Below are 19,986 nucleotides of genomic sequence, written 5' to 3'. Positions count from 1 at the left end.
CACACAATTTTCATCCTTCTGGACAGTTTTTGGACCGTTCCTGGAGCCCTTTGGGCCCTCTGGGACCATGTTTATCTCCACCCGGCTTATCTAAGCCAGCAAAGGGATTAAGGCCCTGATTTCCTCTCACGTTTGAAAGAAATGTGTGTGGATGTGTAAATGTGAGCGGTGTCAATTACAACTCTTGAGTGCAACATCCATTGAGAAGACAGCTTCTTTGCAAACCTTTTCAACTAAAGTGTTTCTGTTTTAGATTAAAATACCATGTAAGCAGAGAAGAAACATTTGAAATGTTCATAAACATTTATTTTTACACCAGCAAATCAGATAAATGTATGTTTTCTTTTGGACAGACAATAACCATGCTACAACATAAAAAGGTCCATAGTTATACTCCATTATTCTGTGTATGTACATGAGACCTTGACCATTTAACTAAGAGTAGCATAGTTTCACAGCCACATCCAAATAACATACCATCTGAAACAAGGACAGTCTTTAAAAACATGACAAAATAAGGTCATAAATAAAATAGAAAAACAACGGATTACCATATCACTATAATTACACACATTTTAAGGAACTGTGTCCTGCCCATGTTACTCCATTGCATTTAACTTAAACGTTGTATTTGCCAACATTTCAATGTAGAACCCTTAAATGGGCAAACCAGTGTAATTTTGTGGAGGGGAAGGGAAATGCACAGGGAAGGACCACAGATGCAAACAACCATCAAAAGCCATCAAGAGCAGGGACACACAAGGGAGGAAAGTGTCAGACACAGAATATCCATCTGCAGAGAACTGTGCTCAAAAGCTCAGTGTATACAATTGCGAAATGGTTTTTAGCCTTTAAAATCCAAAGAAAGAAGAGTGAACAAGGCTGGTGATGTGGTTAGTGCAGTGCAACATACGCCACTAAACATAGCACAACACCCTGAATTTAGGGTGCATGATTGGCAGGTGATAAAGGTGTGTATAAAAAAAAAAAAAAAAAAAATAGAGATGTAGAAATGATACGCAGCTTGGCATTGGCATGACTGGTCAGGGAGATGTGCACATGTATGGCAACTTCAAATGGCTGTGTTTTACTGTACAGCAACCGTGAAAATCCAAAATAGGAACTTTACACAACAAAATGTAAACAGAGCACTACCTACACTTAGGATTGATTCTATCATAAAATGTACAGGGTGATTCAAAAAAATATTTTTAACACTCAGTGGTTATTAAATTGTATACAGTTTTCAGTACTGTTGCCATTTTAGTAAAAATTTACTTTCCTTTAGGAGTAAAGAAGAAATGTGTTAGTGGTGTAGTGTTATGCATGTTAATATTTTTTTAAATCACCCTGTTCATATGCTAAGAATGGAGGAATGTCACACCTTGGCTCAAAGAACATCTGGTAAAAACACTGATAAATTCACTACATAATCTGTACAGGGGTGAAAAACTGTCCATCACTGCCAACAGACATTTCACTCAAACTACAAAGAAAATGAGTTATGACACAATAACATGGTGATGAAATCAAAACACATGGAAACATGATGCTCCAAAAACAGTAAAGCACAGAGAGAAAGAGGGTGTAATGGCGTTCAGATGCCTGATGTCATTTTACACAATTAGTTATTGAAATTTTTCATTACACTGCTGACATTAAATCCTTATCCTATTTTAAATCTGATGAACACATTGCAGTGAAAGACACTTGCTGCTGAATAAACAACTTCCATCTAGCACAGGTAATTCATTCACAATCACCATGATCTCTTGGCGCAAATAGGGAGGGGAGATGCACTCTAACAAACCATTATCACACATCACCATGAGCAATAACACACGGGAATAAACACGAGCTAACAATTACAAAGTAAAAATGCACAAAATATACATATACTGTACATACGCATGGGAGGTGTACATTGTATATCTATATAAAAACGTTTTTTTCTTTCCTCTTTACATACACACTGGGGATGTACAGGCTGATATGATGGAACACAACGTGTTTCAATTGTAAATCCCTTAAAACGTGAGTACAGGGACAATACCAAAGCAAAGTGAGCTAAATAATATGACTGATGCTAAGAATCAGAACGTGCTACGAAGACGAGATCCCAATAGCCTGATCAGGCTGCTACGCACACCAACACCCACACTGCATGACTTCTGAATAGTGACCGATACTCGTTTTGGTTCATCCTTTTAAACGCTTCAACACACTACTGAAGAATCCAGATGGCATAAATAAAGATTAAGAAAATATATTTTGGAAATATCATGTGTTTGGCAGCATCTTTTGCATCACTTTCGTCTATTAAACTCAAATGACTGATGGGGGGGGAACAGTGATGCTAAAGACTAGCATTGCATTTAGTGTTTAGGTTCAGACGTAATAAGACGCAGACACAGAGTGTAGACAGTTAACACAGAGTGGACAGTATACTATATACAAAGGCCTAAAACTATTGATTTAACCTACTTTGTGTCCGATTTCTGTCCCCCCTGAAGTGCAATGGGAAGAATGAAAGCATGCAATGCTGATTGGGGAACAGTGCATGCTATAGGACAGCAAACTAATTTGGCTGGAGAAGAGGCTGATGGAAAGGCAAGTCTGGAAGTCAAAGGCCAAAAAGACGGAGTACAACAAGAGAGAAAATATCTTGTGTTCTTTTTTTTTTCCCCAATTAAACTCCTTATTTTCAAGCTACACTGACGTGAATGTATGCCACTCTGGAAGAATGGTGATGGTGGTGGATATGAGAACCGGGTGGGAATGTCTGAAAGAGTTCAGCTTGCATTCCTCTCTCACTGGCTTTTCTCCCTGCCAATGGTGGCTTTTTCTTTTAAGTTGTTGGAGTTGCTCCTCTGCTCGTTCCTCAGACTCAGGGGTGGGAGAAGCATGGCAGCTGGAGAGAGACGGAATTAGTTGAAGCTGGTGTCGGTCCGGTAGGTGGTGTGGTGGCCATCGGATGTTAGCTGGGTGGTCTCTGTGGCTGACGGTTGCAGGACAATGGGCTCGCCTCCACCAGCCTCTGTTTAACCACAAAGAGAACATTTACAATAGCAAAGATTTGAGACTTGGGGCTCCCGAGAGCAATAGAAAAGCATTCGCCCTATTGTCCAGAGATCAGGAGTTTGAATCCTGATGCTGCCACAGCCATCGATGGACAGGAATCCAAGAGAGCAAAATTGCTCATGCTCTCTGGGTTGGAGGGATGGTACATTCTGTCTCCCCTATCAATCACAGCGACACTAGCCAATCGTGGGCATCTGTGAGCTCATGTATGCGGAAGAGGGCAAATAGCGCTTTCCTCAGCGTGTGTTATGCCGCTCCATGACACAACATGAGCAGCAATTTGAAAAAAGTTGTGGTTGGCTGCCTTCACATTGTCTTGGAGAAAGCACGTGATAGCCCTTCACCCTCTCGATTTAGTAGCTGTTGCATGATAAGGGAGAGCTGGCTGGTGGGTGGGAATTGGTAGATGAACAAATTGAGGGAAAATGGGGGGGAAAACTTTTGTGAAAAGAAATCTGTGTGTTACTTCATCATAGGACATGTAAAGGATTACAGTTCATGCTTGAATTTAAATGTGCTGCAGCAGAAACTGACTTGCTTCATAATGTGTACTACTAGCACCCTTCAAGAGAAATTACGAAAAACTATTGTACATCCATACATTGTTGATTCGACTGAGATGAATCTACAGATGGGTGACAAATTAAAGGAATAACCAACATAAAGTGTTTTACTAAGTGTTAGGCCGTCACAAGCCTCCAGAACAGTTGCATTGCATCCTGGCATAGATTCTACATGTCTCTGGATCTATAAAGAGGGATGAACAGCGTTCTTCCAAAAGATATTGCTGGTGTTTTGTTGATGGTGATGTGGTGATGGAGAGTGTTGGCTAATACACTGCACCAACATCTCTCATAGATGTTCAATTGAATCGAGATCTGGTGACTGTGAAGACCATAGCATATGATTTGCATCATTTTCATACTCATCAAACCCTTCAGTGACTCTTCGTACCCTGTGGATGTGGGCACTGTCATCCTGAAAGAGACCACTCTCATCAGGATAGAAAAGCTTCATCATAGGAGAACAAAAAAAACAACAAAAAAACCCAAAAAAAACTTTGCATTGATTTGCATGTTCCATGCCAGCAAAATGCACAACAGAGCTAGTGTTTTCCCTTTAATTTGTCACACGTCTGTATGTTATTTCAAAATATAACCAGGACATTCCTCCTTCCATAGGTACTATATTCTAAACAACTATGAGGGTTTTAAAAAAAACAAAAACTATTTGCACAATTCTCAAGTGTAGTGAACGAAGAAACCCCGACTAAGTGCATGTAGAAAATACTGTGTTATTGCCCTAAAAACACATGACTTGGTAAGGCATTATAATAGATACCCATGTGAATGTTGAGAGACAGGAAAGGGGGGAGAAAACACGGCCACATTAATTTGCACCAAAGGCATTTCTAAAGTTTTCTAAATTGTCTGTATTATGCACATATCACAATCAGCAAATTATATCTCTTTTTTTAACCAGTGTTGAAATCCACACCAGACTTGGTGTGATGTTTTGAACGTCTTAAAATTTAGTTCATAGGATTGAGGTCACCTTCATACTGTTCCCACACTCAGTTAAAGAGCAAGATCCTGCAGAATGATTAAACTGGTCATTACAAGGTTATCTACAGCTGGTGTAAAGCACCACATACAACACAATATCAATATAGTTTTCTATGATCATATCACCATTTGTGATGCAAACATCTAGGTTTACAGGAACGAAACCTGGTAGAAACTCAGTCATGCTGTGTTCATTTAGCCTGGATCTGTTCAGATGCGAGAGTTTTAACATAAAGAAGACATTTTATTACAGCCACTACCACGCTGTAAAATTAACACTGAGCGATTTCATAAAAGAGTTTAAACAGACTACAAAACTGGAACGTGTCCACAGCGCAAGTTACAGTGTGGCATCTAACCTCTCTCGTCAGACTGCAGCTGGGCCTCCAGGTCTTCAGGAGAGACATAGAACTCCTGATCCTGTCCCTCAGGTGGCCGTGGTTTACACTTCCCACAGCAACAGTTACAGCAACAACACAGACAGCAGCAGAAATAGCAGCCTGTAGCCAAGCCGCAGAACACAAAGAGAGCCTGCAGAGGGAGACAGAAAACACCACAGAACAGGGAGCAGGCTTATTCCAGAAACCAGAAACAGAGCCATCCATAAGCAGGTGATGTATTAAGTAAGTATATAATGTATTAAAAAAGATGCACTACTAATAGCTAAGGTGTGAAACTATAAGCTCCTTAAACATACTGCCTTTTTGTTGATGTGAAATAAACATTCAATAAGCAAACAAACATGCAAAATAAATACATATACGCTATTATGGTAAATATCAGGAAATGAAAGCTGAAATCATGTTCTGTTCTCAAATGTCTTCAGTGGATATCAAAAACAAAAGAATTGGCCTTGCCATTCCAATACTTTCTGAGGGGACTAAATAAACTTTCCGGACATTTCTTATGCATAGTCTGACCTTGGCCCACCAGCTGGACAGGACAAAGTAAGTGTTGACGTTCTCCTCTCCAAACTGCTCGGCCACGTAGAGCCCCAGGGAGCCATACTTGTCATAAATGTTGCGTTTGGTAGGGTCGTTCAGGATGGCATGGGCATTGTTGATCTCTTTAAACTTGTCCGCTGCCTCAGGATTGTCTGGGTTCTTGTCAGGGTGGTATTTCAGGGCCAGTTTCCTTTGAGAAAGAGGTTGACAATTGCTAGTGTTACAAACTACTGTATATATGTTGGTCAACTGGAGTGTAGGGCTGGTATGAAATCCTGAACTGGTATGGGTTCGAATTTGAAATCATTTCCAAATCAGTGCACTGACATTTTATTTCATGAACAACTGTTACGTTGACTGACACGGTTAGCTAGACAATGATTGTATTAGCTCATTATCAGCTATCTGTATGGGTGTGCACAGTGCATCCCTACTGTCAAGTATGGTTTAGTCTATTTTACAGACATTTCACACTCACCTGTAAGACTTCTTGATGTCATCATTAGTGGCCAATTTGTCGACACCCAGCACATGATAGAGGGATTCTCCAGAGGTGGAGAGGGTGCGCTGCCTCTGCTGTTCAGTCATGGTGATTTACGCTCTTAACAATCTGCAAAACAAGAAATCCGCTTAATAAAAGCAGTTATTAATAATTTATATACATCTTAAACATACACACACATACATATATATGCATGTGTGTGTGTGTGAATTATTATATATTTGAAGGCACCAATGATAAAACGATCAGAGTCACATTGTGCTTGATTTCCAAAATTTGAATTTAGAACTTCAGAACCTTCTTATGTCATAATAGTTGAGAACAGAGAAAATATTGATATGTTCACTAGACCCATTCATAGTCTTTAGGAAGACACCAAAAGTTACCAGCCATTATTGTTTATATTGTGCTAAGTGAAGCATGAAAAAATGCTTGTGCGGACTCTGATCTTTCTTTTGTGGGTATTCACAGTAATACAGTGATGAACTTATACTAATTTATTCAACTGAGCATCATCATCACTTAAATACTGAAAACTCACAGAATTTACATTATACATCAATCTCAACTTGAATATTATCCACAATTCACCGATGACGTGATTCATAACACATTGTTTCTTGGCTTTTTCTGCCTTACTTCCATGTATCTGTCTCTTCTTTGGTTTATCAGTCTGTTGAGGATACTCATCCATGTTGTTTGATCTAGAACTGAAGTTTGCTGAGAACAATTACTAATGAGATATGCTGAAGAAATTTGACAGTAAGTTAACAATGAAATTCACGCAGCTGGGCGTCCGCCATTACTCAAACCCTATTGGCTAATTTCGGTCATGTGACTGGATTGTGATCATTTTCTCACAGTAGGCTATCGACTCTGATCATTTTTCCATAGCATGGCTTTATTTTAAATGGAAAATTCTGTGACCCTGATCTTTCTATCATACAAGTACATTTATGAGATCATTCTTCAATGCTCAATCAACAACTGTGGATGCACAACTCCAAAAAAAAAAAGTTATGTGACTCTGATCTTTTTTCCCATTGTGGTCTTCATTCATTCATTTATTTTATTTATATATGTGCACACACACACAACATGCATTCCTGCTACACTAACTGCCTTGTTTGTACACATTTATAGGTTTGAGAAGGAAAGGACTGATCTGATGTGTGTCACATACGGTAAAGAGTACTGCAGTGTTAATACTTTTAATTAGGTCCTTCAGCAGTTTAGGGGTTAACGTTAATAATCTTGACTTATTTTAAAGCACTGTTTAGTAGAGTAACATGTACGCCTGCCATACAAATTAAAAACTTAATGCTGTACTTGATGTAACTACTGAACATTTTATACTATTTTATATATACTAACTATAGGGTGTACATACTGTAAGTTTGTACAATATCAAATTCAGTCAATCAAGTCTACATTTTACACTGTGTCTCCTTCTAACAATTTATAGCCGCCTGCGTTTTGCCCGATTCAGGAGGAGTGAAACGGGAACTCTGTATTGCCTTTGAGAAAACTGAACCTCCGATTTATGTTGAAACACAAAACATCGTCTTAAATTTGCATGATAATGCAGGCAAATGAGCTGTGAATGTTTATTCCCAAACAAAGCTAGTCAGCTACACGACGGCTGTTAGAACATATGTCACAGTTCAAATGCTTTTCAAATGTTTATGATATTAATGTCCTCCAATGCAAATTATTCATGATGAACCGACTCATTTAACCCCAACAAGCACTTCGTAGTTAAGGTGACTAAATGACCTTTGATTAATTTGATGTAGGAGAAAAACTCTGAATAAGTGCTATGAATGGCACTCTTTAGTCAAATTTGGCTAAAAAGAGAGAAAAAAACATCAGTATGGATAAATAAATAAAAACAAAACTGATTTTGTTTGGTTAGTAAAACTACACAATTGTCATCATTTTGAAAAAGCCAATAAGTGGCTGCTATGGCAGTACTGTAACTCCTACATTACATAGGTATATATATATATATATATATATATATATATATATATATATATAGTATCTCACAAAAGTGAGTACACCCCTCACATTTTTGTAAATATTTGATTATATCTTTTCATGTGACAACACTGAAGAAATGACACTTTGCTACAATGTAAAGTAGTGAGTGTACAGCTTGTGTAACAGTGTAAATTTACTGTCCCCTCAAAATAACTCAACACACAGCCATTAACGTCTAAACCACTGGCAACAAAAGTGAGTACACCCCTAAGTAAAAATGTCCAAATTGGGCCCAAACTGTCACTATTTTGTGTGGCCACCATTATTTTCCAGCACTGCCTTAACCCTCTTGGGCATGGAGTTCACCAGAGCTTCACAGGTTGTCACTGGAGTCCTCTTCCACCTCTCCATGATGACATCACGGAGCTGGTGGATGTTAGAGACCTTGTGCTCCTCCACCATCCGTTTGAGGATGCCCCACAGATGCTCAATAGGGTTTAGGCCTGGAGACATGCTTGGCCAGTCCATCACCACCCTCAGCTTCTTTAGCAAGGCAGTGGTCATCTTGGAGGTGTGTTTGGGGTCGTTATCATGCTGGAATAATGCATACTGATCATGCTCTGCTTCAGTATGTCACAGTTCATGTTGGGATTCATGGTTCCCTCAATGAATAGCCGTATGAGTGCTGCCAGTATTGCTGCAGAGGTTGAAGGGGTGGGGGGTCAGCCTGTCAGTGGTCAGACCATACGCCGCACACTGCATCAAATTGGTCTGCATGGCTGTCGTCCCAGAAGGAAGCCTCTTCTAAAGATGATGCACAAGAAAGCTGGCATACAGTTTGCTGAAGACAAGTAGACTAAGGACATGGATTATGAGACCAAGATAATCTTATTTGGTTCAGATGGTGACAAGTGTGTTTGGCGGCAACCAAGTGAGGAGTACAAAGACAAGTGTGTCTTGCCTACAGTCAAGCATGGTGGTGGGAGTGTCATGGTCTGGGGCTGCATGAGTGCTGCCGGCACTGAGGAGCTACAGTTCATTGAGGGAACCATGAATGCCAACATGTACTGTGACATACTGAAGCAGAGCATGATCCCCTCCCTTCGGTGACTTGGCCGCAGGCCAGTATTCCAGCATGATAACAACCCCAAACACACCTCCAAGACGACCACTGCCTTGCTAAAGAAGCTTTGGTATTAGCCTACATAACAGGTTCACCCTCCATGTGCACTTCCCTTTAATAAAACAATAATCTCCCATTAGAATCTGAGTGCAGACAATTAATAAGTACTTAAACATAACGATTTAGGGATTTAATGGAGCACTGCCAACAGTGGTTAAAGTGTAGTAAAATGCAAGAATATATCTCTTTTCCTGTATTTAATAACTCATTTTCTATTTATCCCGCAGTATCGTATCTGATAATCAATGCCAAGAGGCGTTTCTTTAATGAATATGTTTTAAGAAGAAGCTCACTAAGAAATGTTTTGTCCCACTTAAAAGAACTGTTTGTAATATTTTTTGCGATTACAGCCCCAGAGCTCTGGGAATTTCATGTGGGCGCATAACAGACAACTCCAAGACTCCATCGTGAGTTATATACACTGATGAGTGTGCTTATCACTCCAACAGCATCCATGCAATGTGGCCAACAAACCTTTCCCTGATCAATATGAAGAATGAAACAGCACGAAGCCTCAATTTGTCTAAATCAACAGCAATGTGATAACAGACTCTACTGATAATCATAGCTGTCCTCCTTTCTGTCAGAGAGACAAAGGCAGCTATTACTGAGGGTTTCCCTGAAATAAATGCAAGATTCAACCCCACTATAGCCGCACGAGAACATTCAGCTTCGGTTTCTTCGTAATAAAAATCAGTGGAACAACAGTGGAATAATTTTCTCCAGCTGGCATTTCTGAGTGTTCTTGCTTACATGAGCCAAACTCTGCAAACAACAGTGTAGGCTACTAAAATCTGGAACAAATCTTTTAAAAGCTCCAAAGTGTATTTTGTAATCAACATTTCCAGAGAAGAAGCCGCAGCTTGCAGCGTCAATATAGTGCACATCGGTGCGAGATTTAAACACTGAAGCCACTTACATTAATTAGAGGTTTAAATGGAGGACTGATCAATACTGCATTAAACTATAGCAGAAGGTTCTTCTCAGTCTCTGGTCATAATAAAATTGTATATATTCATCACCTGTGCCCACTATCAGTATATTCAGCACTAGTTTGCAGCAGGGGTGTTTCTAGAGTTTGATCGCTACTGGGGCACAGGCCCCCAAGAATTTTACAAAAGTACTGGGAGGGTCCAGTGAGAACACTTGTTTTTTTTTGCTTTTGTTTTGCAAAAAACACCACCACCAAAGCATTCAATTCTGGTGACTTTGGGAGTAGTGTTTATTTCTTTAATCATATTATGTAGCAAACATTAATGTACGTATGTGCTGCAGACCATTTCATTAGTTCAATTTTACATTTTCATTTACTGTAAAGGGTTTTGCTTAAATTGCCTACGTAAACTTTTTGTAGTTATCAAAACTGTTTGGTTACTGTTTGGTTGATGACAAACTCCATATTTTTATTCCTTGTTTTACTATGGTAATTTTTAAACAATTACTAACATTAACTTCATCAGTGCATGTTATTAAGTCTGCATATTATTTGACACTTATCTAATTTCTATTCACATTCCTGAAATAAATACACACAGTTATACACTCCGTTCAAAAAGACAAGAGAAGAAATGATTTTTTGAAACACAAAGCTGGCACTCGAAATCCCATCATAATGATACAGACGTGACTTGTGAAATAACCTGTATATAAAAACAACAAATATATAAACATTTTCATTTTATTTAAAATCCACCCTCGCCGATCCTAGTTCATCAGACCCCCAAAAACAAATTAATCATGTTTTGTTTACACAAATACCAGACAATATACTGGAAGAGGCCACTGAAACTGTGAAATTAGCTACTAAACCAGGGATGGGTGACTCTGGTCCTGAGGGCCACTGCACTGTCCTGTAGAGTTCAGCTCCATCCTTAATCAAACAGACCTGAAAAATCTAACCAAAGTCTTCAGGATTACTTGAAAATTACAGGCAGGTGTATTTGATTAGCATTTTTGTGAGTAAACTAACTAACTAGCCCTCTAAATGAACAAATCACATCAAAAAGTTTTCACTGATGATGATTAAATCACATGGTTTGTGGCAGAATGCCAAGTTAGAAGAGATAAGCAAGCAATCTTTTAGCAGTTAACAAGCTAACATTATTGATCAAATCTCTGCCAAATAAATTAGATCTGGAAAACAGGATGTCCTCATTCAAGTAAATACAAATTCACACACTACCCATTAACACGGCAATAACTGCAAGTATATTTGTAATAATTGACTGCGAGTCGAGGTTTCCACAGAGGGACAAGAGAAGGGAGGAGAAGGAGCACAGCGAGGCGGGTGGGGCTTATTAGTGAAGAGGATGTGAAGGATATTTTCACTACAGCTGGTGTTACAATCAGCCTTCATGTTTTAAATAATTAAAATAATGCAAATAACATTCAATGTATAGAAAAGCCTATCTACTGTAATCTACTTCATCAGTCAATGATTTATCAGGAAAGCTTTACTGGGGCACAGCAATATTTTACTGGGGCTCGAGCCCATCTAGCAATGCCCCTGGCTTGCAGTTTTTATGAAAGATAAGCTGGACATGTCATGGTGCTGCACGGTTTGTGCTTTAGCGCACTGTGGCATGCTACATAGCGTTAAAGGTGTAAATAGCTGGATTTACAGAATATGACAAATTCAAAAATAATTAAAGGCAATTTTAATCAGGAATGCACCAACAGTAATGCATCAATCTCAATACAAGTACATGTATTTTTGGTACTTGTTAATACCAATATTGATACAGAAATAAGTAATCAACTCGATCATGGACATTACGCATTTTACTGAGCTCTGTTTCCTTGCTTTACATCGTGGGCATGAAAGACACGCATGTGTATGAACCAGGCTTGTTAATGTTAGCCAGGTGTTTATAAATAAAGTGCATTCACTAGCCTCACTAGTTACATTTGACTGGCTAGGTAGAAGTTGTAAAGAGCAGGTTTTGCTTTCAAGTAAGAATCCCTCAAGGTCAGCAGCCTATAGTGGCTGATCATCAGGAACAACTCACTGTTTAAGAGTTGTAATTTTAATTCACCTAGACACTTTTCTCTCCTAGCCAGCATTCAAGGTAGAGTCTATTGCTGTTGTATGCTACTAGCAATTAACTCCTTGTGCTTGAGTTTTATGTTTAGGATGTTTTATCAGATTACTTGTATTTTAAGAAGTTGCTATAGCTCCTTGATATTTTTACAGAACACAGGTTGTAGCTGGTGTTGCTTTGATTGCTATTATTAATCATGAAATAAGTCCAGATTGCCGGCATTCTGTGCCATCTGTTCATTAGCATGACGTTTTATGAAACATAGTATCAGACGTTGGTACCGGAGCATTTTATAAAAAATATTTTTTTTTAAATATCACAGACATCACTATAGGACTGAAACCCATTCGCAGTATCTGTAATGATGCATCCCTAACCTTAATTTTTATTTAGTTTTATTATCAGCATACTTTACTATCAAGTTCGTGTTTTAGGTGCACAGAGCCACCTACTGTAGTGGAGCTCCAAGCCACTCGCATATAATCAGTAAGTAAGTGAAAATGCCTTATCAAGGCTTGCTTAGCTGGCGGTCTAGCAAAAACATTCAGAATCAGTTTAAATGGGTTCAGGAGGATGCTTTAATTAAAAAATAATAATAATAATAAAGGAAAATGGATAAACTGTTGAAAGTAATAGATTGTGTAGTGTCCAAATAGCCTTAGAGAGTTCCCACAGTGTGTTTACGAAATGTGCTTTTCCTGTCTGCTTACAAATCCAAGATCAACCAATATGATAAGAAGAATAAGAAGAATTACCCATGATTCATCTGCTGATTCACCCTTTTCTCATGAACTGCTCAGTTTATTTAGCCTTTCATTAGAGATCACTTTACCCTATATGAACTTAACCCGGTAGAGGTGCCTTCTTTCTGAGATTGCTAAACAGTAAATAGGTCAAAATCCTAAAGCCTGCCTAGACTGACACTGAAGTACAGCAGTGAAAGATGATGGCACTACAGTTACTCAGTATGTATCATACTTTTGTACATAGGTGAAGCAAGGCCATTATAAACCACCCTGGTAAGTTTACTTGAGATTACTTAGCAAATCAATGCAGTTTGCAGTGAGCGTATGATCCGAGCGTTTAGTGACATTTTACATCATGCTGGTGGTCATGAGCCTCATAGCACCAGTGCAAAGCTAAAGAAGCACAATGTCTTGGCTTGGCTCATCGACTATATCCGAGATAAACTGAAAATCTGTTCCTTTAAGTGTGGATTGTATACAGTTATAGAGAAAGAACGGTTTCAATTAACACTATAAGGTTACTTAAATTTGTCCCTCTATATAGAACCCTCATTGAGGTAGCTAGGAACTCATAACAGTCCTTGCAAAATCTAGTGTCTAGAACCGTACCACGCCGCTAGTTGCATGTCTGGCATGGCTTGGGCTCATTTCCAATTGGCACAAGAGGTTCTCGTGCCTGTCCACTGTGCAGCCTTCCGCTGACTCCCCTGTTTCAGCTGGTTTACTCAGCACTGCCAGCCTCTGACCAATGCAACGCATGACCGTGATGGTGCACGAGCCTGGAAAAGAAGCCTCGACAACGGGGAATTTAACAAGACTCAAAAATTTGCACTGCATCCAAGACACTAACAGGAGAGAAATTATAAACATGTGCAAACCTTCCCATACTTTGTGTGCCGTGCGTTTTAGTGAGATATGAATGTGTGGATGTGAGACCAGCTCCCAGATATACAGGTCAGGAGACATTAACATAAATTTAGCTCATTGCACAACACTATGTACCCTATCTGTCTACATATTATTACATACATATTATAAATGTATGTGTGTATTGAAGGAAAACTCCCAAGATATGTCTGTAAAAACAAAAAAACTAAAGACCCCAGAATTGTTGCAACATTTCTCCCATAAGCATCACCAAGCAAGTCTTTATATTATCTATATATTACACCATATTAATATATGTAGATGACAATCCCTAATGGCAGGAATGCATGCTGAGGATACTAGTAAAGCTTAAAGGCAACATTTCTGATCAGGGAACACGGATGTACGGTTTCAGGTGGAATCAGACCCAGAAAACAGTTTAGCTACACGTCGAGGCGCAGATTATAGGCTGAATAAATAAATAAAGATAAAAACCGCGTTTCGCCTTTATCCTGCATCGAAGAGGAGGAGAAGCGTGAAACGGCCTCGCCATTCATTAGACACGGACTAGTGAGCGCCGCTGGTCTGAAATCACGACCAGTCATTGTGGTGAAAATAAAATGTGAGTAAATATCCCCGGGTATTGTAGCTGTTTAGAAGAACTGACTTCAAATTGACATTTTCTGACGGATTACTACAACGCTTAGATTCAGAGTCGCTAATCTCCATTTTGCTAGTCACCGCATCATATGAACAGTACACTGGCTAGCAGCGCTCACCATAGCATCCATATTGGTTAGCCTGTTAGCTTGAACTTCCTCTGCACGGGATAAAGCAATATTATAGGACATTACAGAACCAATACATGACCATAACTGTGAAAACGCTACGTTTTCATGTATAAAAACTGCCAAGAAAAGACGGCGACTTACCCTTTTGTCGGCTTCGACAAACTGCGTCTCGGTTTTATTTCAGTGCAGTAACAGTGGCGTTAAATTCGTGGTCGCATCCCCGTGAGCCGCGCGCGCCTACGTGAACGCTCAAATGCAGCAGAAGAAGGGTCTCGCGCGACTCCGCCCACCAACAATCGCGTAGCGGCGTGCGCGTACCCGCCAAACTAAAGCGCGGTGAAGACTGTACTAACCAGGATTGGGGAATAACGGAGTACATGTAACGGCGTTACGTAACCAAGTGTAAAGTGTTCATCTAGGTGTCAGGTATAATGCACACCTCTTAGATTTTTGATATTTAACAAAATAAACTATTAAATCATATATAAATTTTGTCATGTATTTTATTACTGCATGGGCTCATACACAAAATATACCATAATTTAAAGCTCAATAGCATTTGAAGGGAATGACTTACAGTCAAGGGCGTAACCATGGTGTGGACATGGGGGAGGATATGCAAGTGAAGGTAACGTTAATGGTCAAAAACTGGAACTGACGTTAGCCTAGCCTACTTCGTGGGTGTGCAAATATCAAAAGTTAATTGACGTTCTTAAGAACAAACCAAGCCATGGTATGATGCCTTCTATACTAAACTAAGGTTACCTACTATTTAGGTATCTAGTAACTTACTGTCTGAAAAAAAGCTCGTATGCTCTGCTGCACTTTTCTACGGTTGGCTGCTGTCTCCATTTCTTACAGACTGAGCTGCTAAAATATGTCAACGAACTTGCGTTGAGTATGGGCGCAACCAAGTGTACAATTGGAGGGGGGCACACACCTATTTTCCTTAACAAACGGAAATGTTTTAAAAAGGAATAGACATAAATAAATAGAATAGATGAAGAAAAGACAGATCCGTTGGCAGGGTTCATTAAAGGGGGGCATATAGAAAATATTTTGTACTGTATATTGGGGGGGACAGATTAGTATTTCCTCAACATTGGAGGGGACACGACCCTCCCCCAAAGAATGCGTGGTTACGCTCATGCTTACAGTCACACAACCAACTGTAGTGTGTTCATATAGGTGTCAGCTATAATGCACACCTTTTAGATTTCTGATATTTATTAAAATAAGATATAAAATCATATGTAAATATTGCCATGTATTTCATTACAGAATGAGCCCATACACAAAATATACCATAATTTAAAGCTCAATAGCATTTGAAGGGAATGATGTACAGTCACAAAACCATCTGTAAGGTGTTTGACTAGGTGTCAGGTATGTCAGGTACACCTTTTAGATTTTTGATTGTTAACCCTACAATGCATGAACCAAAAAAACCTTTACGGATGCATAAAGGGGGTCAAAGTGACCCGTACTGGATTGAATGGGTTTCTTCAAAAAAGTTATAGATGTCCTATTAATTATTTATATATATATATATATATATATATATATATATATATATATATATATTCATATCTAATTTACATATGATTTAATAGTTTATTTTATTAAATATCAAAAAATGTAAAAGGTGTGTGTCATACCTGATACCTAGATGAATACTTTACAGTTGGCTTCATGACTGTACGTCACTCCCTTCAAATCCTATTTGTCATATCTCAGCCCAGCCACGACTCGGTTTCCCGGGAAGCACTGCTAACTACAAACATGGCCGCTGAGGACTACACTTCCCACACACGCATTCATTCACCTTCCCCAGCGTTCTAATCACACATACCTGCATCTCATTACAAACACACTCACACCACAGCATAAGAGAGACTTTGGAAGTGAAGAGACTTTGCGAAGTATTGTTCTGTTGACTTGTTTCTCAGCCATTCTCTAAGCCCTTTTCACATGCATTTACATGAAGTTACCGTTGACCAGTGTTCCAGTCCCCAACCTCGACTTCTGCCTAGCCCCGTTTTGTTTGTTTGCCTACCTGCCTGCCTGATCGCCTGACCCTCGCCTGTTTATCGACCACGAACTTTGTCTTTACCCCTTGGATTATTCTGCCTGATTCTGTCACCGGCATCTGCTTCCGTTTCCACCCACAGTACGTGACATTATTGAGCTTTAAATCATGATATATTTTGTGTATGAGCCTATTCAGTAATGAAATACAGTGCATCCGGAAAGTATTCACAGCGCTTCACTTTTTCCACATTTTTTATGTTACAGCCTTATTTGAAGATGGATTAATGAAGTCCAAGGATTTGTCTGTAGACCTCCGAGACAGGATTGTATCAAGGCACAGATCTGGGGAAGGGTACAGAAACATTTCTGCAGCATTGAAGGTCCCAATGAGCACAGTGGCCTCCATCATCTGTAAATGGAAGAAGTTTGGAACCAGCAGGACTCTTCCTAGAGCTGGCCGCCCGGCCAAACTGAGCGATCGGGGGAGAAGGGCCTTAGTCAGAGAGGTGACCAAAAACCCTATGGTCACTCTGACAGAGCTCCAGCGTGTCTCTGTGGAGAGGAGAACCTTCCAGAAGAACAACCATCTCTGCAGCACTCCACCAATCAGGCCTGAATGGTAGAGTGGCCAGACAGAAGCCACTCCTGAGTAAAAGGCACATGACAGCCCACCTGGAGTTTGCTAAAAGGCCCTTGAAGGACTCTCAGACCATGAGAAACAAAATTCTATGGTCTGATGGCCTGAATGGCAAGCGTCATATCTGGAGGAAACCAGGCACCACTCATCACCTGGCCAATACCATAACTACAGTAAAGCATGGTGGTGGAAACATCATGCTGTGGGGATGTTTTTCAGCGGCAGGAACTGGGAGACTAGTCAGGATTGAGGGAAAGATGAATGCAGCAATGTACAGAGACATCCTTGATGAAAACCTGCTCCAGAGCGCTTTGGACCTCAGACTGGGGCGAAGGTTCATCTTCCAACAGGACAATGACCCTAAGCACACAGCCAAGATAACAAAGGAGTGGTTACAGGACAACTCTGTGAATGTCCCTGAGTGGCTCGACCAGAGCCCAGACTTGAACCCGATTGAACATCTCTGGAGAGATCTAAAAATGGCTGTGCACTGACGCTCCCCATCCAACCTGATGGAGCTTGAGAGGTCCTGCAAAGAAGAATGGGAGAAACTGCCCAAAAATAGGTGTGCCAAGCTTGTAGCATCATACTCAAAAAGACTTGAGTCTGTAATTGGTGCCAAAGGTGCTTCAACAAAGTATTGAGCAAAGGCTGTGAATACTTATGTACATGTGCTTTTTATGTTTTTTTATTTTTAATAAATTTGCAAAGATTTAAAACAAACTTCTTTCACGTTGTCATTATGGGGTATTGTTTGTAGAATTTTGAGGAAAATAATGAATTTAATCCATTTTGGAATAAGGCTATAACATAACAAAATGTGGAAAAAGTGAAGCACTGTGAATACTTTCCGGATGCACTGTACGTGTCAAATTTAAATGTGATTTAATAATTTATTTTAACAAAATAGCTTATTTTGTTTAATATCAAAAATCTAAAAGGTGTGCGTCATACCTGATACGTAGATGAACACTTTACAGTTGGCTTCATGACTGTACGTCATTCCCTTCGAATGCTATTGAAGTTAGAAACGTGTATAACAATATCATATGTAACTTTAGAGACGGTCCCTTAATTTCCGTATATGTGCAAATATCGAACATCCAACGTCAAACCAACTTTATGCCAGTACTGTAATCCGTTACAGTGAAAAAAACAATAACAAAGTAAAATTAGCTTACAGGTACATTTAGTAAAAATGGGAATACTATCAGGATTTAAAAAAAAAATCATTTAAAACCAAAGGAATGAAACTTTTGCAGGGCTCCATATGTTAATTTGCGAATGATATTTTTGCTGAGATCGCCACTGGCGACAATATAAATTTACATGTTATGATTTTAAAATTTGCATGTAATGTCTTTGTAATTGCGTGCTCTATGAGGGGGATGAACAGCAGGTCAAAGTAGTGTAAAAGACTGAGGAGGACGGGCTTGTAAGTTTGGATAGCTACCAGTTAGCCAGCTAGTTGGATGTTTGGGACGGGGTTGCTATCTGGTAAGGATCGCTCCCACTGTTGGTGAGTTGGAGCTAGGAGTTATAGACGGTCCGTTTTCATTTTCTGTCATGATTCTGGAAAACATCGCCATGGTAGGGCAGTGCTGCTGCATCAAGAACTGCCATAGTAGTTCACACTGTCATCCAGAGAGAAAACTGGACAATGGAGTAATTTTTTATACCAAATACCAAAATACAACTCCTCAAACTCGTATTCTTAGCTTCAACTCACCAACAGGGGTTTGCCAATCGCCCCATGTTCACTGCTATAAAAATAAAGTCAACTAGCATACCAGCATTATTGGCACCCTTCAAGAGAATAAAACAATGTTTGCATAAAAAAGTAAATGTTGATTCAAAAATGATCCAAATCTTCCACTCAAACAACTGGAGAAAGGACTTTCCTCTCTTGTAACAAAAATAATTTTCATCAGAACTTTTTTAAACAATAGTACATTCTATGAATAAACATTCATTCATTCATTCATCTTCGGTAACTGCTTTATCCTGGTCAGAGATTCCACAGTCTATCCTGGGAACACTAGAGGTGGGAATACACCTTAGATGAAATTCACACACTCGTTCACACCTTGTTACAATTTAGTGTAGTCAGTTCACTTACTGGCATCTTTTTGGGAGATGGGGGGAAACTGAAGAACCCAGAGTGAACAAGGGGAGAACATGGAGAATTGCCACATCTAAATAATATGTTGAATAAATACAAACATATTGAAATCTTTCAAAAAGATTTTTTTTTCCTCTCTCTTTTTTATTTAGACAGATTGAATAAGCGATATATGTACTTTATTGACCCCCAAGGGGACCTTTGTGTGCTACAGCAGCAAAAGATTAACAGCAGTAGACATTCACAGGAACCAAGTGGTGGTGATATGCATACATTGTACACTATATGGCCAAATGTATGTGGACACCTGACCATTCCCATTCAAAATCCCCTTCCACATTTAGTCCCCCTTTGCAGTTATAATAACCTCCACTCTTCTGGAAATGCTCTCCATATGATTTTGGAGAGTGGCTGTGGGATGTGCCCATTCAGCCATGACAGCATTAATGAGGTCAGGCGCTGATGACGGGTGAAGAAGCCTAGGATGCAGTCT

The 19,986-nt window shown here is 39.5% G+C and overlaps 1 protein-coding gene across 1 annotated transcript; it reads right to left on the bottom strand.

Annotated features, from left to right (window-relative positions):
- Window positions 1-288: 288 nt before the first annotated feature.
- Window positions 289-15,175, bottom strand: dnajc5aa (DnaJ (Hsp40) homolog, subfamily C, member 5aa). The gene is made up of 5 exons (XM_053625085.1): window positions 14,845-15,175; window positions 6,069-6,200; window positions 5,567-5,780; window positions 5,006-5,177; window positions 289-3,037 (listed from the first exon to the last, which is right to left on the bottom strand). The coding sequence occupies exons 2-5, from the start codon at window positions 6,176-6,178 to the stop codon at window positions 2,928-2,930; spliced, it is 606 nt and encodes a 201-aa protein (XP_053481060.1). The 5' UTR covers window positions 6,179-6,200; window positions 14,845-15,175; the 3' UTR covers window positions 289-2,927.
- Between the last annotated feature and the right edge of the window lie 4,811 nt (window positions 15,176-19,986).

Source organism: Ictalurus furcatus, chromosome 5, assembly GCF_023375685.1.
Source record: "Ictalurus furcatus strain D&B chromosome 5, Billie_1.0, whole genome shotgun sequence".
Lineage (NCBI taxonomy): Eukaryota > Metazoa > Chordata > Actinopteri > Siluriformes > Ictaluridae > Ictalurus > Ictalurus furcatus.
The sequence above is the reverse complement of the archived record's forward strand: the minus strand, read 5'-3'. Positions and strand labels throughout refer to the sequence as shown.

Coding starts and splice junctions, on each gene's coding strand:
- dnajc5aa (XM_053625085.1), bottom strand. CDS start 6,178: ATGACTGAACAGCAGAGGCAGCGCACCCTCTCCACCTCTGGAGAATCC. Junction 5,781..6,068: donor GACATCAAGAAGTCTTACAG/GTGAGTGTGAAA, acceptor TCTTTCTCAAAG/GAAACTGGCCCTGAAATACC. Junction 5,178..5,566: donor TGTCCAGCTGGTGGGCCAAG/GTCAGACTATGC, acceptor CTCCCTCTGCAG/GCTCTCTTTGTGTTCTGCGG.